A 12,203-nucleotide genomic window follows, 5' to 3' on the forward strand; every position below is an offset into this window, starting at 1 on the left:
AAATTTTCCAGTGGGAAATAAAAAAAAAGAGAGCTTCACACATTTTAGATTGACATAAGATGCAGAATTGCTGTGCTGAAAGTCCAATGCTTAGTGTTCTTAAGTGCCTGTATCGGTGGCTCAATTGGCACATTGCAAAGTTCATTTTTACGTTTTGCCCTAAGTGATGATGATGCAAATTGGGGTTGGGCCAGGGGAAACAGGTTTTACCCTAAAACACAGGGCCCCATTTGTACCGGTTTCACGCGTTTACTCCCAGTCGTCGTGCCACACTGCTCAGGTACTCGTTGATTCTGTGAGCAAACTGCTCGTTGGCATTCTGGAAAGGTGGCTCCACAGGAATGTGCACAAATGTCCTCCAGTATTCTTCCAGTCCCCTCTTCAGCTCAGCAATGGCAACATTGTTTGCTTCATAGTTGGCCCGGGTTCTGGTTGCAGGGTGTCCTTGCTGGAGCTGCCGAATGCGCACCTGCAACACATGGAAGTGCTGATAGTATAATTGTTCCGTCGCTGGTAAAGGACAACAGAGACCTTAAATTTGAGCCACAAAACAGGCTTCCTTTGCAAGTGAACACTAGTGCGGGAATTGACAAGGAAGGCAAACACAACCCTTGACAAGCTTTCCATGTGATTATCTGTCAGTAACCTACTCTCTAATCTAAACAAAGCATGTTATGTTCCTTGGAAACAAGCACGAAGCTTCGTTAGGATATATTCGCTTTCACAATCACATGATACCAAGAGTAGACTATATTTTTATGTCCATTTTCACCAGTTAACACACGTACATTTGTTCAGAAAGCAAAGAGCAAAAGGTATATTTGCAGCGTACAAACTGCAGAAATACTTGCCTTCAAGCGTATTAATTTAATCACTCACACTAATTAATCACTTCTGAAGCATGTTTTGAGAGCAGTGTCATTCACATGTTCCCCTATCTTGATTTCGCTTGATATTGATCTATTCAGTGTTAGGTCTGTGTTTCCTCTGGTTGAAATTCAGGTTATTATTCTCGTTCAGAAACTGTATTCCTATATGACATTGCACTTTGTTCCACTCAACCGACTCTCACTGCTATACCCAAAATAAGTTTCCCCTGTAACATCTCGAGTGCAGGACATACTATGAACCTTATTCTCGTTGCTGCATCGACTATCATTTATGCATCAATCATCAATTATCAAGTATAGCAACTTCCTGCTAAAATAAAAATTATGAAGTGAGTTTAGTTGCAACCTTTATCTGTAGCTTTTAATACTTTTCTTAACGTGCTGTACCATCACAGCCACAGGACTAATCATGGTTAAAGAAATGTTCGAGGCCTAGCTTTAGTCGTAAATTTTTACCCCCGGGTCCTGTAGAGATGAGTGCAAAAAAGGTTTTGCATCAAGTGTCGCTCACCTGGGTGCTGTGGTGTATGACCCTTTGGTAGTCTGCCATGAACTTCCCTAGTGCCATCCCTGGTTGACACCGTAGTTTAGCCCTGAGAGAGTTGTGCCAGCCCTCTGCATGGTTGGTCGTCCTCAAGTTATCCGTGTCCGCATAGTAGTTCCACAGCAAGATTTGGCCTCTGCTGGAGAGCCACTGGTTCTCAAAGTAGCCCTTGAGCTGGCCAATGCCAGCATCCAAGCTCGGGACATTTGTCACTGGACTCTAGTGCTTGAGGCAGTCGTTCCAGTGCACCAGCACCAGCTCCGGTGGCAGTAGGGCGAGGCCAACTACCTTACGCACCCATTGCTTGAGTGCTGGGTTCTCTTCATCCCTGTATAAAGTCTGAAGAAAGAAATGAAAGAAAGGTGTAGGAAATGTTGAGGATACAAATTGTAGTGCTCTACAACAGGCAATAGCTTAAGCATTTCAGACCTGCTGAACACTTGCATCTTCTGCATGGAAAATGCTTTAGCTCAAGGAAAGCACCCCGGCATAGGAGCCCAAAGCTTTCACACAAAAGATCCATATTTTGAGACCTGTTTCTGTCGCTCTCTTTTGTACCACTGACAGTTTTGGCAGCATGCTCTTACTATTGTATTGTTGTTTTTCTATTCTGTTTGAAAAGTGCCACTAGAAATGGCATTCATTATGCCACAGCTGCATGCATTTAGGCTTGATGCATTCCACTGTGCATGCCATAGCAGCATTTAACATGTAGTCATATATTTCCTTCAGGCTTTCTTTTCAACGGCAAGACTTATCGCATCTTGTGGTACCAAGTGCAGGTAACACAAATCAGCAAGAAAGTTTCTAACTTATGCGACGGAACTGCTCAACTATTTCAGTGTTCTAACCGGACATGGACATTTTTAACGCTCGCAAATATGCATATCACTAAACTATTATTATGTACCATCACAGAGCTACATTTGGGAAATCTGTGTATTCGTACTGATTTTCAACTTCAAAAGCAACATTCAGTACATCACTGTCACTTGCACTTAGGAGAAAAATTCAAGAAGCCATACCTGTAGTCCCAGTTCTCCAACCTTTCTGGTGATGCACTGGATGAAATGGAACAGGCAACCCTTAGCCTGAACACGGAAGACGGCCTCAAAGCGTCCAATTGCTCCAGTTTCGAAGTCAAAGTGGCCACACTCGAGGGCCCCAACTGTCCCAAACCTCGAGGTCAGGGCATCCTTGGTCACGTTGAAAAGTTCAGCATACGTTGCTGCAGATCTTGATGGCAACAGTGCCACAACAAGTGGGACTGCCTCTCCATGAAGAAACCCATGAATGCTGTACAACTGGGCAAACCCAGAAGGACAGTACTGAAATGTACCGTCGCACACCCAGTGGCGTGACTGGTGAAGGATCTCGAGATCCAGGGCTGATGCAAGCACGACCGTAGGCGGCTGTGTCTTCTGGTAGAGAACCATGGTGTCCTCCATGTCGGACGAGTGTCGCGCCTCCCACGTCAGGGAGAGCTGTTGCCACGCATCAGACGGCTCCCCTATGCCCATCAGTGTTGGGTACCTCTTGTTGAGCCTCCTGTAGTATGCTGCTCTGACACATCTGCACAGAATGGGTTGCACCATGATTACACCTCAATCGGACCACCATATTATCAGCTACTACCATTTCGATACGACATATGCCTTGCTTAAATATCTCAAGTTTCAATGTTTACTTTGACAGGGCTATGGGGACATGCTATAAAGGTGAAGGCACAAAGTGAATACGTGCTTGTAATGTAATATGTGCTCATAAGCACCTCAGACACCACTTGCTCACACTTGGCTTCGGTCTTTTGTGGTCACGTTTGGAGTCCCACTATGCTCCTGTTTCACAAGTTGTGCAAAGTACCAAAACAACTCGCTAGTGTACTTACCCTTTACATGGTAGTACACCATTTAATCCGCGACACCAAGCAGTCCCGACAGAAGAGAAAACGAATCATATCAATCAGCCACCGGGAAGTTTCTTTTCTTGCTCAGCTTTCGGAAATGGGGAACAAATCGGTGCCACACGCAAAATGTGGCCGTGTGTGCACACAGTGTATCCATAGCTGCGAATGTAACGCGGTTCTTGTTTACCGCACTGACGCTCGCTTGCGTCCGGCGACGCATTTACACGATCGAAATCAACAAAACAATTGTGAAAGCTTAACTGCGAGTAAGCCAAGTCGGCCAGGTAAACACGTAACTTTCGCTTCCCGTGCCACACGACTCTACCGTTTTTCTCTCTCGAGACGTCGCATTTTCATTTATCTGCTTCTAATGACACAGAAACAATTCAAATTTAAACACACGACGAAAATACATTTCGCCAGCGTAATTATTTGGCAGAGTTGTTTGCCAATCTACTCATCACATGACTCATAACGACGGCGGCTGGTGGCGTCTATGCTGCCGCCGGAACAAGCCGCCGCCGCCATGGTCGTCTGTCGTCTGCAACAAGTTGCGTCATTTTGCGCCTTTGAAATATAGGCAGTTGAAAATGTATGGGGACCGAATTCCGAACACGAGGTCGGGTGCTTTACATGATGATGGGGTCTTATACTAAAATTACGTCATCGCATTATATCACTCTCGCGCTCAGCTGTCGTTTACCTCGGGTTACAACAATAACAAATAATTCACTCACTGATATGGCTGTATGTGCCTTTCCACAGCTAGCCTTTCCTGCCGCGAAGAATGCTGCATCTCTCGTGAGAGGTCAGCCAGCATGTTTTCATACACCTCTCTTGGTCGGCGCTCGTGGCCTGCGTCGATGTCGAGCCTCCGCTTTCGTTCGAAATGTTTCGCAACAAGCTGCAAACATATAGAAATAGCAGTTAGCCAACACGGCGCATACCGATGAAAATAACGACAATTACAGACACCACGTTCATGCAAAATTCCCCATTCAGAACCCCTACAGCAAAGTACGGTAGTAACATTCACTCTCACTGGTCTCACATACGTGACACTGCGGATGTGCGCTACGAGAAGGCACTAAAAATCATAAAAAGTGTGACTTGAATCATTGGACATTTCGCCGCACGATGGGCGCATCTATGGCTAAATAGAACGCACCGAGATATTGCGAAAACGCGCCCCAATATGCGTCACTTTTAAACTTACTTGATCATACAATGCGCGACGAGCTCGACAATCCGAAACTTAATTTATGCAGACCTATTTGCACCCCCATAACTTTCTTCGGTTTGGGAGACCTCCAGCAACTCGGTTAACGCAATTCGGTGATTGACAATATAATACAGCAATGTACACTTCAAGTGATCCGGGTGATTGCCACAATGGGCCACGTATAAAAGCGTAATGCTTACCATTTCAGGGCTTGATTCCCGACAAATGTGTACGGCATGCTGCCTCATTGGAAATACTCTTCCCTCGGCCGTGATTTTCAAACGAGGAAGCTCCGCTCCGGTGAGGTTCTCATCTTCTTTCCTTGATCTGCAGGCCAGGCAAACGTAGTACTTCACCGGTTCCGAGCCCCTTGGCGTGTACTTCGAGTGAAAGACGAATTCGTCTTCCCTGGACTGCCCTTCTTGATCCATCGTCTTCACTGAAATCATCGGGTTCCGGCGTTGCGTAGAGAGCCAGCGAAAATCGAAAATCTCGGACATCTTAGCGTCTAGTGCACAATAAATGACTGACAGAATTCTAATTGCAGTGGTTGACTTATGTAGGCTCCAAAAAGGGGATCAGCATTCGGAAGACCCATTGTGGTTCGAGCTCATTTCCTCTTGCTTGCAAATGCCCCAGAGCACGGTTAACAACTCAGCGTTTCAAGTCCCAAAACGTTACCTTATTTGGTGTGGAGTGCCTTGTGCATTGTGTAACATAGAAACTGAATAAAGAAAACAGGAAACGAGCTTGTTAACCGTGCTCTGGGGCATTTGCAAGCAAGAGGAAATGAGCTCGAACCACAATGGGTCTTCCGAATGCTGATCCCCTTTTTGGAGCCTACATAAGTCAACCACTGCAATTAGAATTCTGTCAGTCATTTATTGTGCACTAGACGCTAAGATGTCCGAGATTTTCGATTTTCGCTGGCTCTCTACGCAACGCCGGAACCCGATGATTTCAGTGAAGACGATGGATCAAGAAGGGCAGTCCAGGGAAGACGAATTCGTCTTTCACTCGAAGTACACGCCAAGGGGCTCGGAACCGGTGAAGTACTACGTTTGCCTGGCCTGCAGATCAAGGAAAGAAGATGAGAACCTCACCGGAGCGGAGCTTCCTCGTTTGAAAATCACGGCCGAGGGAAGAGTATTTCCGATGAGGCAGCATGCCGTACACATTTGTCGGGAATCAAGCCCTGAAATGGTAAGCATTACGCTTTTATACGTGGCCCATTGTGGCAATCACCCGGATCACTTGAAGTGTACATTGCTGTATTATATTGTCAATCACCGAATTGCGTTAACCGAGTTGCTGGAGGTCTCCCAAACCGAAGAAAGTTATGGGGGTGCAAATAGGTCTGCATAAATTAAGTTTCGGATTGTCGAGCTCGTCGCGCATTGTATGATCAAGTAAGTTTAAAAGTGACGCATATTGGGGCGCGTTTTCGCAATATCTCGGTGCGTTCTATTTAGCCATAGATGCGCCCATCGTGCGGCGAAATGTCCAATGATTCAAGTCACACTTTTTATGATTTTTAGTGCCTTCTCGTAGCGCACATCCGCAGTGTCACGTATGTGAGACCAGTGAGAGTGAATGTTACTACCGTACTTTGCTGTAGGGGTTCTGAATGGGGAATTTTGCATGAACGTGGTGTCTGTAATTGTCGTTATTTTCATCGGTATGCGCCGTGTTGGCTAACTGCTATTTCTATATGTTTGCAGCTTGTTGCGAAACATTTCGAACGAAAGCGGAGGCTCGACATCGACGCAGGCCACGAGCGCCGACCAAGAGAGGTGTATGAAAACATGCTGGCTGACCTCTCACGAGAGATGCAGCATTCTTCGCGGCAGGAAAGGCTAGCTGTGGAAAGGCACATACAGCCATATCAGTGAGTGAATTATTTGTTATTGTTGTAACCCGAGGTAAACGACAGCTGAGCGCGAGAGTGATATAATGCGATGACGTAATTTTAGTATAAGACCCCATCATCATGTAAAGCACCCGACCTCGTGTTCGGAATTCGGTCCCCATACATTTTCAACTGCCTATATTTCAAAGGCGCAAAATGACGCAACTTGTTGCAGACGACAGACGACCATGGCGGCGGCGGCTTGTTCCGGCGGCAGCATAGACGCCACCAGCCGCCGTCGTTATGAGTCATGTGATGAGTAGATTGGCAAACAACTCTGCCAAATAATTACGCTGGCGAAATGTATTTTCGTCGTGTGTTTAAATTTGAATTGTTTCTGTGTCATTAGAAGCAGATAAATGAAAATGCGACGTCTCGAGAGAGAAAAACGGTAGAGTCGTGTGGCACGGGAAGCGAAAGTTACGTGTTTACCTGGCCGACTTGGCTTACTCGCAGTTAAGCTTTCACAATTGTTTTGTTGATTTCGATCGTGTAAATGCGTCGCCGGACGCAAGCGAGCGTCAGTGCGGTAAACAAGAACCGCGTTACATTCGCAGCTATGGATACACTGTGTGCACACACGGCCACATTTTGCGTGTGGCACCGATTTGTTCCCCATTTCCGAAAGCTGAGCAAGAAAAGAAACTTCCCGGTGGCTGATTGATATGATTCGTTTTCTCTTCTGTCGGGACTGCTTGGTGTCGCGGATTAAATGGTGTACTACCATGTAAAGGGTAAGTACACTAGCGAGTTGTTTTGGTACTTTGCACAACTTGTGAAACAGGAGCATAGTGGGACTCCAAACGTGACCACAAAAGACCGAAGCCAAGTGTGAGCAAGTGGTGTCTGAGGTGCTTATGAGCACATATTACATTACAAGCACGTATTCACTTTGTGCCTTCACCTTTATAGCATGTCCCCATAGCCCTGTCAAAGTAAACATTGAAACTTGAGATATTTAAGCAAGGCATATGTCGTATCGAAATGGTAGTAGCTGATAATATGGTGGTCCGATTGAGGTGTAATCATGGTGCAACCCATTCTGTGCAGATGTGTCAGAGCAGCATACTACAGGAGGCTCAACAAGAGGTACCCAACACTGATGGGCATAGGGGAGCCGTCTGATGCGTGGCAACAGCTCTCCCTGACGTGGGAGGCGCGACACTCGTCCGACATGGAGGACACCATGGTTCTCTACCAGAAGACACAGCCGCCTACGGTCGTGCTTGCATCAGCCCTGGATCTCGAGATCCTTCACCAGTCACGCCACTGGGTGTGCGACGGTACATTTCAGTACTGTCCTTCTGGGTTTGCCCAGTTGTACAGCATTCATGGGTTTCTTCATGGAGAGGCAGTCCCACTTGTTGTGGCACTGTTGCCATCAAGATCTGCAGCAACGTATGCTGAACTTTTCAACGTGACCAAGGATGCCCTGACCTCGAGGTTTGGGACAGTTGGGGCCCTCGAGTGTGGCCACTTTGACTTCGAAACTGGAGCAATTGGACGCTTTGAGGCCGTCTTCCGTGTTCAGGCTAAGGGTTGCCTGTTCCATTTCATCCAGTGCATCACCAGAAAGGTTGGAGAACTGGGACTACAGGTATGGCTTCTTGAATTTTTCTCCTAAGTGCAAGTGACAGTGATGTACTGAATGTTGCTTTTGAAGTTGAAAATCAGTACGAATACACAGATTTCCCAAATGTAGCTCTGTGATGGTACATAATAATAGTTTAGTGATATGCATATTTGCGAGCGTTAAAAATGTCCATGTCCGGTTAGAACACTGAAATAGTTGAGCAGTTCCGTCGCATAAGTTAGAAACTTTCTTGCTGATTTGTGTTACCTGCACTTGGTACCACAAGATGCGATAAGTCTTGCCGTTGAAAAGAAAGCCTGAAGGAAATATATGACTACATGTTAAATGCTGCTATGGCATGCACAGTGGAATGCATCAAGCCTAAATGCATGCAGCTGTGGCATAATGAATGCCATTTCTAGTGGCACTTTTCAAACAGAATAGAAAAACAACAATACAATAGTAAGAGCATGCTGCCAAAACTGTCAGTGGTACAAAAGAGAGCGACAGAAACAGGTCTCAAAATATGGATCTTTTGTGTGAAAGCTTTGGGCTCCTATGCCGGGGTGCTTTCCTTGAGCTAAAGCATTTTCCATGCAGAAGATGCAAGTGTTCAGCAGGTCTGAAATGCTTAAGCTATTGCCTGTTGTAGAGCACTACAATTTGTATCCTCAACATTTCCTACACCTTTCTTTCATTTCTTTCTTCAGACTTTATACAGGGATGAAGAGAACCCAGCACTCAAGCAATGGGTGCGTAAGGTAGTTGGCCTCGCCCTACTGCCACCGGAGCTGGTGCTGGTGCACTGGAACGACTGCCTCAAGCACCAGAGTCCAGTGACAAATGTCCCGAGCTTGGATGCTGGCATTGGCCAGCTCAAGGGCTACTTTGAGAACCAGTGGCTCTCCAGCAGAGGCCAAATCTTGCTGTGGAACTACTATGCGGACACGGATAACTTGAGGACGACCAACCATGCAGAGGGCTGGCACAACTCTCTCAGGGCTAAACTACGGTGTCAACCAGGGATGGCACTAGGGAAGTTCATGGCAGACTACCAAAGGGTCATACACCACAGCACCCAGGTGAGCGACACTTGATGCAAAACCTTTTTTGCACTCATCTCTACAGGACCCGGGGGTAAAAATTTACGACTAAAGCTAGGCCTCGAACATTTCTTTAACCATGATTAGTCCTGTGGCTGTGATGGTACAGCACGTTAAGAAAAGTATTAAAAGCTACAGATAAAGGTTGCAACTAAACTCACTTCATAATTTTTATTTTAGCAGGAAGTTGCTATACTTGATAATTGATGATTGATGCATAAATGATAGTCGATGCAGCAACGAGAATAAGGTTCATAGTATGTCCTGCACTCGAGATGTTACAGGGGAAACTTATTTTGGGTATAGCAGTGAGAGTCGGTTGAGTGGAACAAAGTGCAATGTCATATAGGAATACAGTTTCTGAACGAGAATAATAACCTGAATTTCAACCAGAGGAAACACAGACCTAACACTGAATAGATCAATATCAAGCGAAATCAAGATAGGGGAACATGTGAATGACACTGCTCTCAAAACATGCTTCAGAAGTGATTAATTAGTGTGAGTGATTAAATTAATACGCTTGAAGGCAAGTATTTCTGCAGTTTGTACGCTGCAAATATACCTTTTGCTCTTTGCTTTCTGAACAAATGTACGTGTGTTAACTGGTGAAAATGGACATAAAAATATAGTCTACTCTTGGTATCATGTGATTGTGAAAGCGAATATATCCTAACGAAGCTTCGTGCTTGTTTCCAAGGAACATAACATGCTTTGTTTAGATTAGAGAGTAGGTTACTGACAGATAATCACATGGAAAGCTTGTCAAGGGTTGTGTTTGCCTTCCTTGTCAATTCCCGCACTAGTGTTCACTTGCAAAGGAAGCCTGTTTTGTGGCTCAAATTTAAGGTCTCTGTTGTCCTTTACCAGCGACGGAACAATTATACTATCAGCACTTCCATGTGTTGCAGGTGCGCATTCGGCAGCTCCAGCAAGGACACCCTGCAACCAGAACCCGGGCCAACTATGAAGCAAACAATGTTGCCATTGCTGAGCTGAAGAGGGGACTGGAAGAATACTGGAGGACATTTGTGCACATTCCTGTGGAGCCACCTTTCCAGAATGCCAACGAGCAGTTTGCTCACAGAATCAACGAGTACCTGAGCAGTGTGGCACGACGACTGGGAGTAAACGCGTGAAACCGGTACAAATGGGGCCCTGTGTTTTAGGGTAAAACCTGTTTCCCCTGGCCCAACCCCAATTTGCATCATCATCACTTAGGGCAAAACGTAAAAATGAACTTTGCAATGTGCCAATTGAGCCACCGATACAGGCACTTAAGAACACTAAGCATTGGACTTTCAGCACAGCAATTCTGCATCTTATGTCAATCTAAAATGTGTGAAGCTCTCTTTTTTTTTATTTCCCACTGGAAAATTTACCCTGTTTTACGGCTCCTGAATTGAAACCCGATTTTTACCCCCCCCCCCCCGACTTTCAAAAAACATAAAACCCGAAAACACTGGGCCCTAGGTACAAATGGCGTCGAACGACGGAGGATTCAGCTGCAGCATGGACGCTCCCTACCAGAACCTGGGCCAACTACGTAGCCAACATTGTTGCCATTGCTGAGCTGAAGGAGGGGACTAGTAGAATGTCATGGGATCTTGTACACATTCCTGTGCAGCAGCCTTTCCAAATGGTCACCAACAATTTGCTCATAGAATCAATGTGTAGCATGTTGCTCAAAGACTGGGAGCAGGTACACATACCACATACAAATATCCAATGAGAATTAAAAACATTTTTTGCAACAAATTCATGAAGCAGTGTCACATACTACTTTGGGAAGCATACAACACAGTGATTGCTAACACAGCAAATGCTTCTTTTTTCTTTTCGGCCGTTATGAGACATCTTCGGCCGTAATGATACTACCTTCGGCCGTATTGAGACTTTGGCCGTAACGAGACACTTGGGGATTAAAGGATTTTCGGCCGTAATGATACTTTCGGCCGTAATGAGACTTCGGCCGTAATGAGACTCGGGCCGTAATGAGATGTTACCCATCTTCGACGCATGAGGCGGCACTGTGCTCATTCCCCCTCTCCCGTTGGGGATGAAGGAAATACGCGTCTTCTAAGAAGCGCAATGAACAAAATAAAGAAAAAAAATGGCGTTCCTTCACGATTTTTTTTGCGGGCGATCCATCGAACGGATTTTTGTTCTGAAAACGGCTACGATATCAGGTGACCGAAAGGAACAGATGTTCTCATTGGGACAACTTTGTAGCTTTTATAATTAAAAAGTTAATTAATGAAAGTTAATTAAGACATTGCCTTTGGACTTTGCTAATGCCCTGCTAGGGAGTGCCCTTCAGCATATGCTATATTGCAATTGATTTCATCTTGGAAAAAGTGTTATATATATTTTTAAAAAATCTGTTCACACTTAGCGTGGACACCCTGTATATAGTACCGTATAGTTCTACTGCGTAAAATTGCGGGGGTGTAGTTCCGTATCGGGAGCACTCGTTTTTTAAAAATTAGTGAAAGCGTTAGGAAGGTAAATATGCACAGAAGTATACAATTATATAGAAGTGGCATAAGGTCATATACTGAACCTAAAAATGTAAGAATTATAAAATTATGTGGACTGGTAGCTTTTTATATGCATTTCAACAACCCCATCTGATTCACTTTTAGCGCAGGAGATACACGGGAATTCTAATCCTAACGGACTCGAAACTTGTCATTTTGCAAGAGGTAGGATCGTTGAATTAGGCTCGATCACCTCACTTTAGTGAGGTTAGTCTAGGTTAGGATCTACAGGTTGGGGGGGGGGGGGTCTGCCCCCCCCTCATCCAGCAGCACGCACTAGACGGTGCGGGCGTCGAGACTGCCTCGGGTTAGATGAGAAGGTCCTCAGTAAAGATGGCGGATCGCCTTCAAGAAACGGGCGATAAATTTAATTTTTACGATTACGTTTTTACGTTTCACGCAATATACGAGGTTCATTCCTGTTTAATTTCGTCACTAATTAGCACCTCTTTCACGTAAAAGCGTTTGATTTTTGTTTTTATTCTTGTTTTCTTTAAAAAAAGCCACTGGTCCCGA

At 45.3% G+C, this 12,203-nt stretch overlaps 2 protein-coding genes across 2 annotated transcripts; one reads left to right on the top strand and one right to left on the bottom strand.

Annotated features, from left to right (window-relative positions):
- Positions 1-1,653: 1,653 nt before the first annotated feature.
- LOC135375191 (uncharacterized) lies at positions 1,654-4,993 on the bottom strand. Its single transcript, XM_064607908.1, has 4 exons — positions 4,763-4,993; positions 4,078-4,244; positions 2,460-3,006; positions 1,654-1,773 (listed from the first exon to the last, which is right to left on the bottom strand). Exons 1-4 carry the CDS (start codon positions 4,991-4,993, stop codon positions 1,654-1,656), a joined length of 1,065 nt encoding a protein of 354 aa, XP_064463978.1.
- A 541-nt stretch (positions 4,994-5,534) lies between these two features.
- LOC135375192 (uncharacterized) lies at positions 5,535-10,523 on the top strand. The gene is made up of 5 exons (XM_064607909.1): positions 5,535-5,765; positions 6,284-6,450; positions 7,522-8,068; positions 8,755-9,126; positions 10,059-10,523. The coding sequence occupies exons 1-5, from the start codon at positions 5,535-5,537 to the stop codon at positions 10,284-10,286; spliced, it is 1,545 nt and encodes a 514-aa protein (XP_064463979.1). The 3' UTR covers positions 10,287-10,523.
- Positions 10,524-12,203: the final 1,680 nt, after the last annotated feature.

The sequence above is a fragment of the Ornithodoros turicata genome, unplaced genomic scaffold (assembly GCF_037126465.1).
Source record: "Ornithodoros turicata isolate Travis unplaced genomic scaffold, ASM3712646v1 ctg00000838.1, whole genome shotgun sequence".
NCBI lineage: Eukaryota > Metazoa > Arthropoda > Arachnida > Ixodida > Argasidae > Ornithodoros > Ornithodoros turicata.

What these genes read in the sequence shown, in the direction of transcription:
- LOC135375191 (XM_064607908.1), bottom strand. Translation starts at nt 4,993, where the DNA reads ATGGATCAAGAAGGGCAGTCCAGGGAAGACGAATTCGTCTTTCACTCG. An exon ending in AGGCACATACAGCCATATCA is followed by an intron (nt 3,007 to 4,077) that starts GTGAGTGAATTA and finishes CATTCTGTGCAG; the next exon opens with ATGTGTCAGAGCAGCATACT. An exon ending in TTGGAGAACTGGGACTACAG is followed by an intron (nt 1,774 to 2,459) that starts GTATGGCTTCTT and finishes TTCTTTCTTCAG; the next exon opens with ACTTTATACAGGGATGAAGA.
- LOC135375192 (XM_064607909.1), top strand. Translation starts at nt 5,535, where the DNA reads ATGGATCAAGAAGGGCAGTCCAGGGAAGACGAATTCGTCTTTCACTCG. An exon ending in GGGAATCAAGCCCTGAAATG is followed by an intron (nt 5,766 to 6,283) that starts GTAAGCATTACG and finishes ATATGTTTGCAG; the next exon opens with CTTGTTGCGAAACATTTCGA. An exon ending in AGGCACATACAGCCATATCA is followed by an intron (nt 6,451 to 7,521) that starts GTGAGTGAATTA and finishes CATTCTGTGCAG; the next exon opens with ATGTGTCAGAGCAGCATACT.